Source organism: Anabrus simplex, chromosome 14 (genome assembly GCF_040414725.1).
Source record: "Anabrus simplex isolate iqAnaSimp1 chromosome 14, ASM4041472v1, whole genome shotgun sequence".
Taxonomy (NCBI): domain Eukaryota; kingdom Metazoa; phylum Arthropoda; class Insecta; order Orthoptera; family Tettigoniidae; genus Anabrus; species Anabrus simplex.
Genome location: NC_090278.1, coordinates 94,891,157 through 94,905,335, shown reverse-complemented (window position 1 = coordinate 94,905,335; position 14,179 = coordinate 94,891,157). Strand labels below are relative to the sequence as shown.

The 14,179-nt window shown below is 38.7% G+C and overlaps 1 protein-coding gene across 1 annotated transcript in view; it reads left to right on the top strand.

The window, feature by feature from the left end:
• Positions 1-13,432, top strand: part of SelR (methionine sulfoxide reductase SelR) — a 60,187-nt gene extending 46,755 nt beyond the window's left edge. The window contains exon 3 of the mRNA XM_068230378.1: positions 13,286-13,432. Within this exon, the coding sequence (XP_068086479.1) occupies positions 13,286-13,317 (32 nt within the window). The 3' untranslated portion in view covers positions 13,318-13,432. The remainder of the gene's footprint in view (positions 1-13,285) is intronic.
• The last annotated feature ends 747 nt before the right edge of the window (positions 13,433-14,179 follow it).

Genomic DNA, 14,179 nt, shown 5'->3' with positions numbered 1-14,179 from the left:
TTTGAGTCATCGGTCCATATACTGGTTTGATGCAGCTCTCCATGCCACCCTATTCTGTGCTAACCTTTTCATTTCTACGTAACTATTGCATCCTACCTCTGCTCTAATCTGTTTGTCATATTCATACCTTGGTCTACCCCTACCGTTCTTGCCACCTACACTTCCTTCAAAAACCAACTGAACAAGTCCTGGGTGTCTTAAGATGTGTCCTATCATTCTATCTCTTCTTCTCGTCAAATTTAGCCAAATCGATCTCCTCTCACCAATTCGATTCAGTATCTCTTCATTCGTGATTCGATCTATCCATCTCACCTTCAGCATTCTTCTGTAACACCACATTTCAAAAGCTTCTATTCTCTTTCTTTCTGAGCTAGTTATCGTCCATGTTTCACTTCCATACAATGCCACGCTCCACACAAAAGTCTTCAAAAACATCTTTCTAATTCCGATATCAATGTTTGAAGTGAGCAATTTTTTTTTTTTCTTAAGAAAGCTCTTCCTTGCTTGTGCTAGTCTGCATTTTATGTCCTCTTTACTTCTGCCATCGTTAGTTATTTTACTACCCAAGTAACAATATTCATCTACTTCCTTTAAGACTTCCTTTCCTAATCTAATATTTCCTACATCACCTGCCTTCGTTCGACTGCACTCCATTACTTTTGTTTTGGACTTATTTATTTTCATCTTGTAGTCCTTACCTAAGACTTCATCCATACCATTCAGCAACTTCTCGAGATCTTCTGCAGTCTCAGATAAAATAACAATATCATCGGCAAATCTCAAGGTTTTGATTTCCTCTTCTTGGACTGTGATTCCCTTTCCAAATTTCTCTTTGATTTCCTTTACTGCCTGTTCTATGTAAACATTGAAAAGGAGAGGGGACAAACTGCAGCCTTGCCTCACTCCTTTCTGGATTGCTGCTTCTTTTTCAAAGCCATCGATTCTTATCACTGCAGACTGATTTTTATACAGGTTGTAGATAATTCTTCGTTCTCGGTATCTGATCCCTATCATCTTCAGAATCATAAATAGCTTGGTCCAATCAACATTATCGAATGCCTTTTCTAGATCTACGAATGCCATGCACGTGGGCTTGTCCTTGATTCGATCCTCTAAGATCAGACGTAAAGTCAGGATTGCTTCACGTGTTCCTACATTTCTTCTGAAGCCAAATTGATCTTCCCCCAACTCAGCTTCAACTTGTTTTTCCATTCTTCTGTAAACAATGTGTGTTAAAATTTTGCAGGCATGAGATACTAAACTAATGGTGCGGTAGTTTTCACACCTGTCAGCACCGGCTTTCTTGGGAATAGGTATAACCACATTCTGCCGAAAATCGGATGGGATTTGTCCTGTCTCATACATCTTGCACACTAAATGAAATAACCTTACCATGCTGGTTTCTCCTAAGGCAGTCAGTAATTCAGAGGGAATATCATCAATTCCAGGTGCCTTGTTCCTATTGAGGTCATTCACAGCTCTATCAAACTCTGACCTCAAAATTGGGTCTCCCATTTCATCAGCATCAACAGCCTCTTCATGTTCCAGAACCAAATTATCTACATCGTTACCTTGATACAACTGTTGGATATGCTCCTGCCATCTTTCTGCTTTGTCTTCTTTCCCTAGAAGTGGCTTTCCATCTGAGCTCTTAATATTCATGCACCTAGATTTCCTTTCTCCAAAGGTTTCCTTGATTTTCCTGTACGCAGCATCTACCTTTCCCAGGACCATACAGCCTTCGACATCCTTGCACTTCTCCTTCAGCCATTCTTCCTTAGCTACCTTGCACTTTCTATCCACTTCATTCTTTAATCGCCTGTATTCTTTTCTGCCCTCTTCATTTCTAGCATTCTTGTATTTTCGTCATTCATCAATGAGGTCTAGTATCTCCTGAGTTATCCACTGATTCTTAGTTGATCTTTTCTTCCTTCCTAACATTTCTTCAGCAGCCCTACTGACTTCATTTTTCATGACTCTCCACTCTTCCTCTATAGTGTTTCCTTCGGCCTTTTCATTTAGTCCTTTTGCAACATGTTCCTTGAAACAATCCCTCACACTCTTTTCTTTCAACTTGTCTAGATCCCATCTTTTTGCATTCTTTCCTTTCTTCAATTTCTTCAACTTCAGATGGTATTTCATGACCAACAAGTTGTGGTCAGAGTCCACGTCTGCTCCTGGGAAAGTTTTGCAATCCAACACCTGGTTTCTGAATCTCTGCCTAATCATAATGAAGTCTATTTGATACCTTCCAGTGTCTCCAGGTCTCGTCCACGTATACAGCCGTCGTTTGTGGTGTTTGAACCAAGTATTGGCGAGGACTAAATTATGATCAGTGCAGAATTCAACCAGCCGACTTCCTCTTTCGTTCCTTTGTCCCAATCCAAATTCTCCTACTGTGCTACCTTCTCTTCCTTGGCCTAGCACTGCATTCCAGTCTCCCATCACAATTAGATTCTCGTCACCTTTGACATATTGTATTAAATCTTCTATCTCCTCATATATTCTTTCAATTTCTTCATCATCCGGTGAACTAGTAGCCATATAGACCTGCACTATTGTGGTGGGCATTGGTTTGGTGTCTATCTTGGCGACAATAATTCTTTCACTATGCTGGTCGTAGTAGCTTATCCGCTGCCCTATTTTCTTATTCATTATTAAACCAACTCCTGCATTTCCCCTGTTTGATTTCGTGTTGATAATTCGGTAGTCGCCTGACCAAAAATCCTGTTCTTCCTGCCAACGTACTTCACTTATACCAACTACATCTAACTTTAGCCTATCCATCTCCCTTTTCAGATTCTCTAACCTACCACAACGATTCAAACTTCTAACATTCCACGCTCCGACTCGCAGAATGTCAGTATCCATCTTCCTGATGATCGCCCCCTCTCGTGTAGTCCCCACCCGGAGATCCGAATGGGGGACTAGTTTACCTCCGGAATATTTTACCCGGGAGGAAGCCATCATCAGTACATCCTTCATACAGAGAGTGCTGCATGTCCTCGGGAGGTAGTTACGGCTGTAGTTTCCCGTTGCTTTCAGCCGTGTAGCAGTATCAACACAGCTAAGCCATGTTGAGTATTATTACAAGGCCGTATCAGTCAATCATCTAGACTGCCGCCCTTGCAACTACCGAAAGGCTGCTATCCCCCTTTCGATGAACCATTCGTTAGTCTGGTCTCTCAACAGATACCCATCCGATATGGTTGCACCTGCGGCTCGGCTATCTGCATCATTGGGACACGCAAGCCTCCCCACCGCGGCAAGGTCACATGGTTCGCAGAGGAGGACTAATAATATAAATATTTGAAAGTTAAATTTTAGGCCTTCCCCTAAACTACCATTTGACTCAGCGTGAATAAAATGATTTATAGCCTAGATTGTAGCGGCTCATCCCCCGACTTCACATACCGATTTTCATTAAATTCCCTTCAGCCGTTTTCTCGTGATGCGTGTACATACATACAGACAGACAGAAATTACGGAAAAGTAAAAAGTGCAATTTCTTGTTACTGTGGTCAGTAACCGATGCAGAAATACCATACTTTTCTAATTCTGAGCAATGTACAGACAAAACTCTTATATTATATATATAGATTACATTTCTGGCCTTCCCCTAAACTACCATTTCACTCTGTGTGAATAACAGTATTGATAGCCTAGATTATAGCGACCTATTCCCCGACTTTGCATACCAATTTTCGTGAAGATACGACCACTAATAAAATAAATATTTGATAATTAAATTTTAGGCCTTCCCCTAAACTACCTTTTTTCTCAGCGTGTATAGCCTATATTATAGCGACTTATTTCCCATATTTGTCTAGTGATTTTCATTAAGACACGACCACTAATAACATAAATATTTGAGAATTAAATTTCAGGCCTTCCCCTAAACTACCATTTCACTCAGCGTGATTAAAATAATTTATAGCCTAGATTGTAGAGGCTCATCACCCGACTTTATATTCCGATTTTCATAAAATTCTCTTCAGCCGTTTTCTTGTGATGCGTGTACATACATACATACATACATACATACATACATACATACATACATACATACATACATACATACATACAGACAGACAGACAGAAATTACGGAAAAGTACAAAATGCATTTTCTTGTTACTGTGGACATGAACAATACAGAAATACCATTCTTATCAAATTCTGTGCAATGTACAGACAAAACTCTAAATGTAACAGAAACCAAAAACTATAGAATCTTTAAAGGTAAACCAGCAATCAAAATTATGAAAGGAATGCCACTACTAGGTACCGCCTTTTATGTCCATAAAGCAATAGTTGATAATGTTATGGAATTTAAATCTAGTTCAGAAAGGTTATCTCTTCTCACACTTAAATGCAAGAACAAAAAGTATACATTTGTTAACTGCCATGCACCAATAAATGAAGATAATAGCAAGAACCCAAGTAAAACTGAAGAATTCTGGAGTCTTCTAGATGATGAAATGTCAAAAATTCCAAAATCAAATGTTATTATTCTACTCGGTGATTTTAATGCACAGATAGGCAAAGAAAAAGTTTTCAGCAAAACAGTAGGGGCATATCCGGCACACAAAAGAACAAACAAAAATGGCATGAGACTAATTAATCTCTGTAAATCCTTTCACCTAAAATTAATGTCGACCTTCTTCAAGAAACTTCCAAGAAAGGCTAAAACATGGGTGTCCCCAAATCCGATATTAGGTGAGTTTCAGTTGGACCATGTAGGTATTTCTCAAGAAAGTATTAAGGAAATTATGAATGTTAAAGTAATAAGAAGTGGGGAGTTTGACTCCGATCATTACCTCTCTAAAATTAAGCTAAAGCTTCTACCTCGCAGGAATCAAAGAAGGCCGAGAAAATTAATGAAATACAACATAGATAGGCTCAACGTTACACAAGCAACTATAGAAAACTTTCAGGAAGAAATTAAAATAACTCAGCATGGCAAATGGCCAGAATTATCTAAACAGATTAATAGTGCAGCGAAGAAAGTATTTGCATCAGTTAAAACTAAAAAGAAAGTATGGTGGAATAACGTATGTGAGGAAGCACTTATGGAAAGAGTGAAAAAGTGGAAAAAATGGAAATGTTCCGGAAAGAATGAACACTATGAGCTATTTAAACAACAAAGAAAGGAAACAACAAGAATAATAAGGCAGGTTAAAAGATCTTTTGAAAAATCGCAGCTAGTAGAAATTGAGAATAATTTTGTAAAAAATAACTCCCGAAATTTCTATCAGACCTTTAAGAATAACCTGAAAGGTTATCAATCCCGGAGCATTTGCTTCAGAGATACAAATGGTAATATTGGCCTTAACAATGCCGAGAATTGTGAGATTCTGGCAAAACACTTCGAACACCTGCTGAACTGCCCTGAGCCAAATCATAAATTAGAATTTTCAGAAATTCAGGAAAATCTAGAAGCTGATTCACCTCCAACAGCGGAAGAAATAAAGGAAGCAATAAAAAATCTTAAAAATAACAAAGCTAGTGGGGAAGACTCCATAACAGCTGAACTTTTAAAATGGGCTGAACCAAAAATTATAGAAGATCTAAAAATAATCTTTGAAGAAATTTGGGAAACAGAAAAGATCCCAGAGGATTGGAAAGTGGCTCTAATACACCCATTACACAAGAAGGGTAACAAGCAGGATGTCAACAACTACAGAGGTATATCTCTCTTGCCAGTTGCTTACAAGATATTCTCAACAATACTACTAAATAGAGTAAAATCGACACTGGACAGTCAATTGGGTGAATATCAAGGTGGATTTAGAGAAGGAAGATCTTGCTCCGAACAGATTTTCAACCTGAAATCTATAATTCGACACAGATTAATAAACTCCAAAGACATAGTTGTAACATTTATTGACTTTAAAAAAGCCTTTGACTCTGTTGATAGGGAAACCCTAGATAAAGTAATCCGTGAATTTGGAGTTAAAACTAAATTGGCAAACCTAATTCGTGAAACACTTACAGACACTATCTCGAAAGTAAAATTTATGGGTGAAGTATCTCGACCTTTCAAAATAAATACAGGTGTCAGGCAGGGCGATGGTCTATCTCCACTCCTTTTCAATTGTGTCATGGAGAAAATTGTAAGAATTTGGAATGAAAAACTGAAAGAATATAAAATATTGCCACTCATGCTGGGGAAGAAGAGCAAAGGTGTTGCAATAAATTGCCTAGCATTTGCAGATGACTTTGCCATACTTTCAGAAAGCCTTACAGATGCAGCAATGCAAGTCAATCTCCTTGAAAAGACAGCCAACATGACAGGCTTGAGAATCTCTGCCGAGAAAACAAAATTTTTGACGAATATAAAAAGTGCCCCAAAGTTTTTAGCAACGGATATTGGTCGAATAGAAAAGGTAAAGAAATTCAAATATTTGGGTGAGACAATTCAAGAAAATGGTTTAGAAAAATCTGCTATATAGGAGAGGATACAAAAGATGGAAAGAGCATACGGTATAACTAAGAATACTTACAACAAAAAGTGCTTATCAAGGAAACTTAAAATAAAGCACTACAACACAGTAGTGAAACCAGAATGCCTTTATGCCAGCGAATGTCTAGCACTGAACTACAAGCTTGATAAATTAGAAATATTAGAAAGAAGAATTATAAGGAAAATATTAGGTCCTCCAAGAATTGCAGAGTTTTGGAAATTAAGAAGTAACAATGAAATTTACCAGAACGTAGAAAACATATCAGAAACAATAAGAAAAAGGAGATTGCTATTTCTTGGACACATTTACAGAATGGATGACAATAGACTAACTAAACGAATCTTCAAGTACCTTTGGGAAAAGAAATCAACTACCACCTGGATTCAAGAAGTCAAGAAAGACCTGGAAAGGAACAACATTCGAGAAGAAGAATTATTGGAAAGAAAGATTTTTAGGAAGAAAGTCTTACAAATGGAAGGATTCCAAGGGAGGAAGGAAAAGAAAACAGGCACAAAGTGGACTGAAGACAGGAAAAAGAAACACAGTGAAACAATGAAAGAATACTGGAAGAAAAGGAAAGAACTAAGGAGGAACAATTGAAATTGTAACGTGGTCCTTAGAAGGCCGGAACGCAAGAATAATAATAATAATAATAATAATAATAATAATAATAATAATAATCGAAAAACAAGAACGAAAAACTCTCAGGAAAATCTTATTAGCATAGTGCCAAAATGGAAATATGGATGAAAAAAAATCACATGAAATCTATCAAATTACAGATAAAAACCCAGATAGTCAGGAAACGACGTTTATGGTGCCTTATATAGAATGGCTCACAAAGAACATTTTGAACTTAGTCTTATCAGTGAAGAATCACAATAGCTGGCTGAAAGAAATCAGCGAAGACCTAAATGAAATGGCATTAGTGAAGAAACCATTCAAGATTGAATAAAATGCAGAACCTTAATTCACAAACGCAAATTTTCTGTAAAGCCCATACGACTAAATACAAGATGGACTGAACTCGTGCGGGTTGTATAACTGTTAGCTTACCATTCGGAAGATGGTGGGTTCGAAGCTCTGAAGATGCTTTTTCCGTGGTTTACTAGTTTCACACGAGTCTAATTCTGGTGGCGTGCCTTAATAAAGATAAGGGAAGAGGCCTGAGTTAATGGCCCTGTCTTTTGAAAATTTAGAAACCACAGAAATCATGTTCAGGGCTGCCGACAATGGGTTTGGAACCCACCGCCTTCCGAATGCTATATGACTCGCACGGCGCAGGCAGTTTTTAGCCTTGAAAAAAATTAGGATAGGGAAGTATTCCTAGACCTCCGGGAGCTTGGGGCAGAGGATCGCAGCGGATTTGACATTCTATGGGGTTGCCCTTGCTAACCGCCTCTTTCGATATCCAGTGGGTACCGTGAACGTACTCAGTGCTTCCCCCTACATGAGGGAAGTAGGCCCACTCAGTACTTGCTTCATGTTTTACGTAATGGACTTTTAGTGAGTGTGAAGCAGGAACTTGACACACACATGTTTTTACCCTCATTCTAACTTCCTGTGCAGCAGGTTCACTGCTAACCTGTTCCCATCACAAAAAACATGGAACAGAGCAAGGGGAGGGAAATATTCTCACCCGGGGAGAAGAAGATGAATGGGAAGGAAACGGTGGTGCATTAAAAAAGCGTGTCAACTTGTTAACGGGGTCACGGAAGAGGGGTGCCTTCTGAAAGGGAAAGTCAGGTGAATAAAAAACTATACATCGTTGAGTATCGAGACCCCGGTTTTGTGTTGAAAAGAGCAATGAACTTGTAATAGCTGCAATCCACAGAGGGGTGGAGGCATTTCTTTTTTGTTGCTTCGAGAGCTGTTTTTGAGCGCTTACCTTCCCTTTTTTGTTGTGCTAGCTTAAGGGCTCAGCAATCCGATTTCTAAAATCAGTGGGGTGTGTGTTGATGATATGTTAATACTCGAAGGGTGGCTCCCGTGCCACCACACCACAAGGCGAGCGCAGTACTTACTAATAAACAATACAAATCTACAAGTGCCTTCGTCTTTCCTTCACGTAAAAGCTATTGGACTGATCGAGCTTATAGCTGGTACTTTCCATTCACACATAAGCTACTTACTGTTACGCTGTTTCTTGAGGGGTCATGTTCTTTCATTCATTTCCTTGTCGACACAACCATTCGCCACTGTTTTTATCGTCACGTAATTTCTGAATCCCATTTTTTCTTCATCTCTTCCATTTTTTTTTTTTTTTTTTTTCCTTGGCCGGTCTCTTCTTTTCTTTCCTCGTACTTCGCCTTCAAATATATTGGTGATGAAGGTGTTGTGTTTAATGGTACGTCCTGCAAATTTGTTTTTCCTTCTTTCCATTTTCTTTCAACAGCTTCCTCTCCTCTTTGATTTCCCTTAGTACTTCCAAATTTGTTTTTCTTTCAGTCCAGTTAGCTCTTGTCATTTTCCCCTATCCCACTTCTCCTCGACTCCCATACACCAGGGTACTCCAAACAAATTATTGTGCAAAATGTCTTCTGGCTTCTATGTTGATATGCTTACAAGTTAGAATATTTTTCTTTGTCATAAATGCATGTTAAAATCTTGCCGCATTATATTGAAAATGTACTTTTAAAATCTAGAACATTCAGTAATAGTAAATAAGTAATAATATTAATTTTATTATTATATATTTGAATTTGCTTAATTACTCAATCCAGAGTCAACTCTCGACTCTGCACAGACTGAAATAAATGTCACATTTTGATGCGCGATCAGAAAGAATTACAATAACAAATTACATATACGGTATTTTAAAGTTGTCAAATAGAAACGATCTTTTATTTTCACGCAACATTGAGTTGTGACGGAAAAAGACCGCTGAACATCGTAGGGTGTTATTGGGCCATATTTGAAATAGTTGTGATCATACTTCCGAGATAACAGAATTGTTTAACGTGAGCAATTTTGAGCCCTTCAGTCTTTACGTTCGGTTTGATGTCGGTATTGTTCTTTCGTACAATAATTATCTTCGTAGCGAAATAAAATGTGAAACAAGTCGGAGGACGCGCGGGGCACTTAAAAGTAAATGTAACAGGGCAACGATCATCTGTTAACACTAATCAGAGGGAAAATTGGAAGAGGTCCAACACTTTGAAACAGAACACAAAGGCCACGAAGGGCGTGAAAATGAAAGACTCCCTAGGCCTCAAATGTTCTAATAGCGTCGGGGTGGGAAATGGAGCCTACATTGTGTATGCCTACTGTAGAATTCAATTTCCTAGAGGAAAGTTTATCTGCATTTTATTACTAATTCTAAGAGTTCTCCAGGAAAAGATAAATGCTTTTCTGTGTCATGCATTAACTGACGACAGCAAAACTTACAAACTAAAGAACCATACATATAGGCTTCATATATAATCTCACTGGCGTTTTCTTCAACACTTACCATTCACCAAAAATTGTGCTTTTTTTGCGAGTTAAAGGAGCATTTGGAGAACGCGGCCGGGGCGGAGTTGTATGGACCAATATTGTAAAAACCTCCGAGATCTGTACAGTGATGAACAGAATTTACTAACGAACGATCAATAATATAATCAGCCTTATAAATAACTAGCAAGATACCCGTGCTTCGCTACGGTCTTATACTGAAATTTATAATTGAATGCTTGACGTTTTATATATAATCCGCCGAAATTCGCGATCTGCCCCGTTTTCTGAGAGATTACGGCAAAGTTCCTCCCATTTTTCAATCTTTTTTTCCAGCAATCGATTTCGTACTTCCCGGGCTAGCTCCAGGTATTCCGCCCGGTCAGTTGGGTCCCTAAATCTTTGCCATCTTTTCGTATAAGCATTTTTAGTATGGATCAAATCCTTGAGGAGATCCGATGTGGTGTCGTCTTGGGTGCCTTGGCGGTACCGAGCCCGCGGCCCTAGGTTCTGTCGGACTGCATTCGTTGTCATTACCCGGCCAGGACCCGCTTCCAGCGCGGTCTGCACATTTTGTCGACGGCCCAGAACATTATTATTATTATTATTATTATTATTATTATTATTATTATTATTATTATTATTATTATTTTAGGTGATATTAGTTGAATTTAGGTTATTTTTCTTCTTTTCGTTTCAGCCTTCTATGGGCTGCGATTACGCAACTTCCATTGCTTTCTCAAGTTTTCTCCTTAGTCTTTCACCAGTATTCCTTCATCCGTTGGCTTGTTCGTGCTCGTTCTTCTGCCGAGAATACTCTATTCTTCCTCGTTTTCTCATCAGCTGGGTCCTTCACCTCCGCAACCTCTGCCTGAAGATTTTTCTGTTTGTTATATCTTCTGCCGTGATCCCACATTTTTCTAAATCTCGGTGGACTTCTTTTACCCATGGGACTTGTGTCTTCCTGTTCTCCTGGAAGGTGATGATCCTGTTGGCGAGTCTCTCCGATCCCATCCTTTTAATATGTCCGTAGAACGTCAGTCTCCTCTTTTGCATTGTGGTGGTGATGTTTTCAAATTGTTGGTATAGTTCTCGGTTTGGTCTCATGCGAAACATAAACTTGTCTGATGATTTTATGGGTCCAAGGATCTTTCTAAGGAACCTCCTTTCTTTCTTTCTTTTCCAAATCTGAGAGTCCCTTCGCGGCTATTGTCTCAGCTGCCTATAAACATTCAGATTTGACTATCGTGCTATAGTGCTTGAATTTGGCCTGGTAGGAGAGTGATTTAGATTTGTAGGTGTTCTGACATAATCTAAACGCAGTTTCCATCTTTCTTGCACGTTCTTGAATTGCTGCTTTTTCTCATGTTTGGAGTCAAAATCTCTCCTAGGTACTTGAATTTTGTAGCTCTTTTGATGTCACCGTACTTCGTCCTCATTGTCCAGGTTGGGTCAGTGGTATTTATCTTCATGTACTCCGTCTTCTCAAAAGATATTTGCAATCCTGTTTTGTCTGCTGTTTCTTTGAGGACTTCAATCTGCTTAATTGCAATTTGCAAATTCTCTGCAAAAAGACTATATCATCTGCAAATGCGAGGCATTCAAATTTAAGCCCAGTTCTCTTGTGACCTAATCTGATTCCATTTGGAAAGTTGAATTTGCTCATTTCTTTTCGCCATTCCCTGATAACTTTCTCTAAAACACAGTTGAACAAAATTGGAGAGAGGCCATCTCCTTGTCTCAAACCTGTTTTTATTTCAAAGGGCTCTGGCAGTTCTCCTAAAAATTGTACCTGCGATCGTGTGTATTTTAGTGTTTGATGAATCAAGGTTGTTGTCTTATTGTCTATTCCAAATTCCTTAAGCACTTCCATTAGTGTGTCCCGGTCTATGGAGTCGTATGTTTTTTTGAAATCCACGAATGTCATTATCACTTTCTTATCTGCTGTCAATGTCTTAGTTTTTATTAAGGTCTTAATGGTAAAAAACTGTTTTGCACATGACCGCCGCTTTCGAAAGCCAGTTTGATATTCTCCTAATTGTTTATCTATATGTCCTTCTATTCTACGCTTGAGTGCTATAGAAAGTATCTTGTAGGCTACTGGCAAAAGTGATATCCCTCTATAGTTATTGACATTTGTTCTGTCTCCTTTCTTGTGCAGGGGGTGGATGATAGCCTCCCTCCATTCTTCTGGGATCTCTCCCGTGGACCAGATCTGTTGAAAGAGTGTTTCAAGTTGTTCCAGGAAGTTATCCCCTGCATATTTCAGAAGTTCAGCAACAATGGAGTCCTTGCCAGATGCTTTGTTATTTTTCAAGCTTTTGATGATCTCCTTTATTTCGTTCTTATCTGGCGGGGTTGATTCATGCAGTATGCTTTCTGGTTTCTGGAACGTCAGTTTTTCTTGAGGTGGATTATTATTATTATTTATATTATTATTATTATTATTATTATTATTGTTGTTGTTGTTGTTCTGGACCCCGAAGCAAGATGCAAGACCGCTACTTGGCGGTGAATTACATCTGCTGCCATTGTCATTGCTGACAATGTGACCAGCACCATTGGCACGTGTAGGCAAGTGCGCGGAATTTCTGGCGATACGAATGATATACCTCCGTGCATTATTGACGTTATTATAGAGGTGAACAATTGCACGGTCAATATCATTCCTATCGTTTATTTTAAATGTGTTTAAATTTTTATTTTTTGCCAGGAGAATCTACTGCAATCTAACTTTAAGTTCTCCAAAGGAAAAGATGGCTCTTGAAAACGAACCCAGGAAAGATTAAAAATGATCGGTTTATGATCAGAATCAAGTACATTATGAACAGTAAAATCAATAGGTCTCAACTCTTTTTTCACCCCACCGCCGTTAAGTTGATTCCCCCCGCCCCTCCACCCCCCCCCCCCTTTATTTGGTATAGCTCCTTCATGCAAACAATAATCAAATAACTACTTCAGATGTGGTACTATATCCCAACTCGTTGCCTTTAGTATATCCCCAGAAATCTTCGTCTCCTTTTCATTAATTTTGGCATTCCATTTGCCTAATGTTTGCTCTAACCAGGGTGCAAAATCGGAAATAAATGTTGGTGGTCGGGGGCGGGGGTATTAGGAAGGGGAGTTAGGGATTGGAATAACTTACCAAGGGAAATGTTCAATAAATTTCCTATTTCTTTGAAATCTTTTAAGAAAAGGCTAGGAAAACAACAGACAGGGAACCTGCCACCTGGGCGACTGCCCTAAATGCAGATCACTATGGATTGATCATTCCCCTGTAAGTAATTTACCCCCTCGCACAGAATGTTGTAAATTTTAAATGTTTTTGTTTGAATTTTGTTGTTATAACAAGAATGATAAACATTGGAACGTTGTTCCCGTGTTTCAGATGGACTTGCCAGAGTGAAACGTGAACAATAGGAGTTGCCACTGCTACGTTGGTTTATTGCTCAAGGTCTGGAAGTCATTCTATTATTTCTATATTATTTGTAATATTGCTTAAGTTTTTATGAAAATATTCGCAGTAAAAACAGTAATTTCAGTAATATATGTGTTCTATATTTTCTTCATTATTTGAGTGGGGAGGAAGCTTTGAGATAAAATCGTCGCTGGGCCGAAAAACCTTCCCACCCCCGATTTAGGATCCTGCGCTTGACCATTATTTTTCTTTTCATACAGGGATGATTTAATAAGTTGTGTGTAGTTTCTCAGTATTACCCAAGTGTAAACATACTTTCTTAGTCACGCGCCCGTTTAGAAAGTACTCACTCACTGCTATGGTATCTTAAACAGTAGGAGAAAGCCTGGCCGACTTTTCCAATAGGATTTAGCTTTCCAGGAAAAAAAGAACCTCGCACAAGTGACATTTCAGGAGGGGTCGCTTTCGTCATGTGAAGTTTGAGTATCCGGTATTGCAGGAAATAAATTGCATGATTAGACGTATTGACAGTGCTAAATATATTTGAGCGAAATTCTACCTTTACAATACTGTCTCTCAAACATATTTATCTGGTATTGTACAGTTTTCCCTAGAGTTGTTCTATTGTAGACACTCCTTCATAATAAATAATAATGGTATTGACTCTACGTCCCACGAACTACTTTTACGGTTTTCGGAGACAGATGCCAGAGTTTAGTCGCGAAGTATTTTCAGACATTTAACATACGTGATGTAGCGCTGCCCCTATATTTCTGATGGAACTGATTGTTTAGTTTAAGAAGAAGATGACTGACGTATCAAAAGAGTGGGGACCAACTACTGGCGAACAAGAGAAGTTGAAGT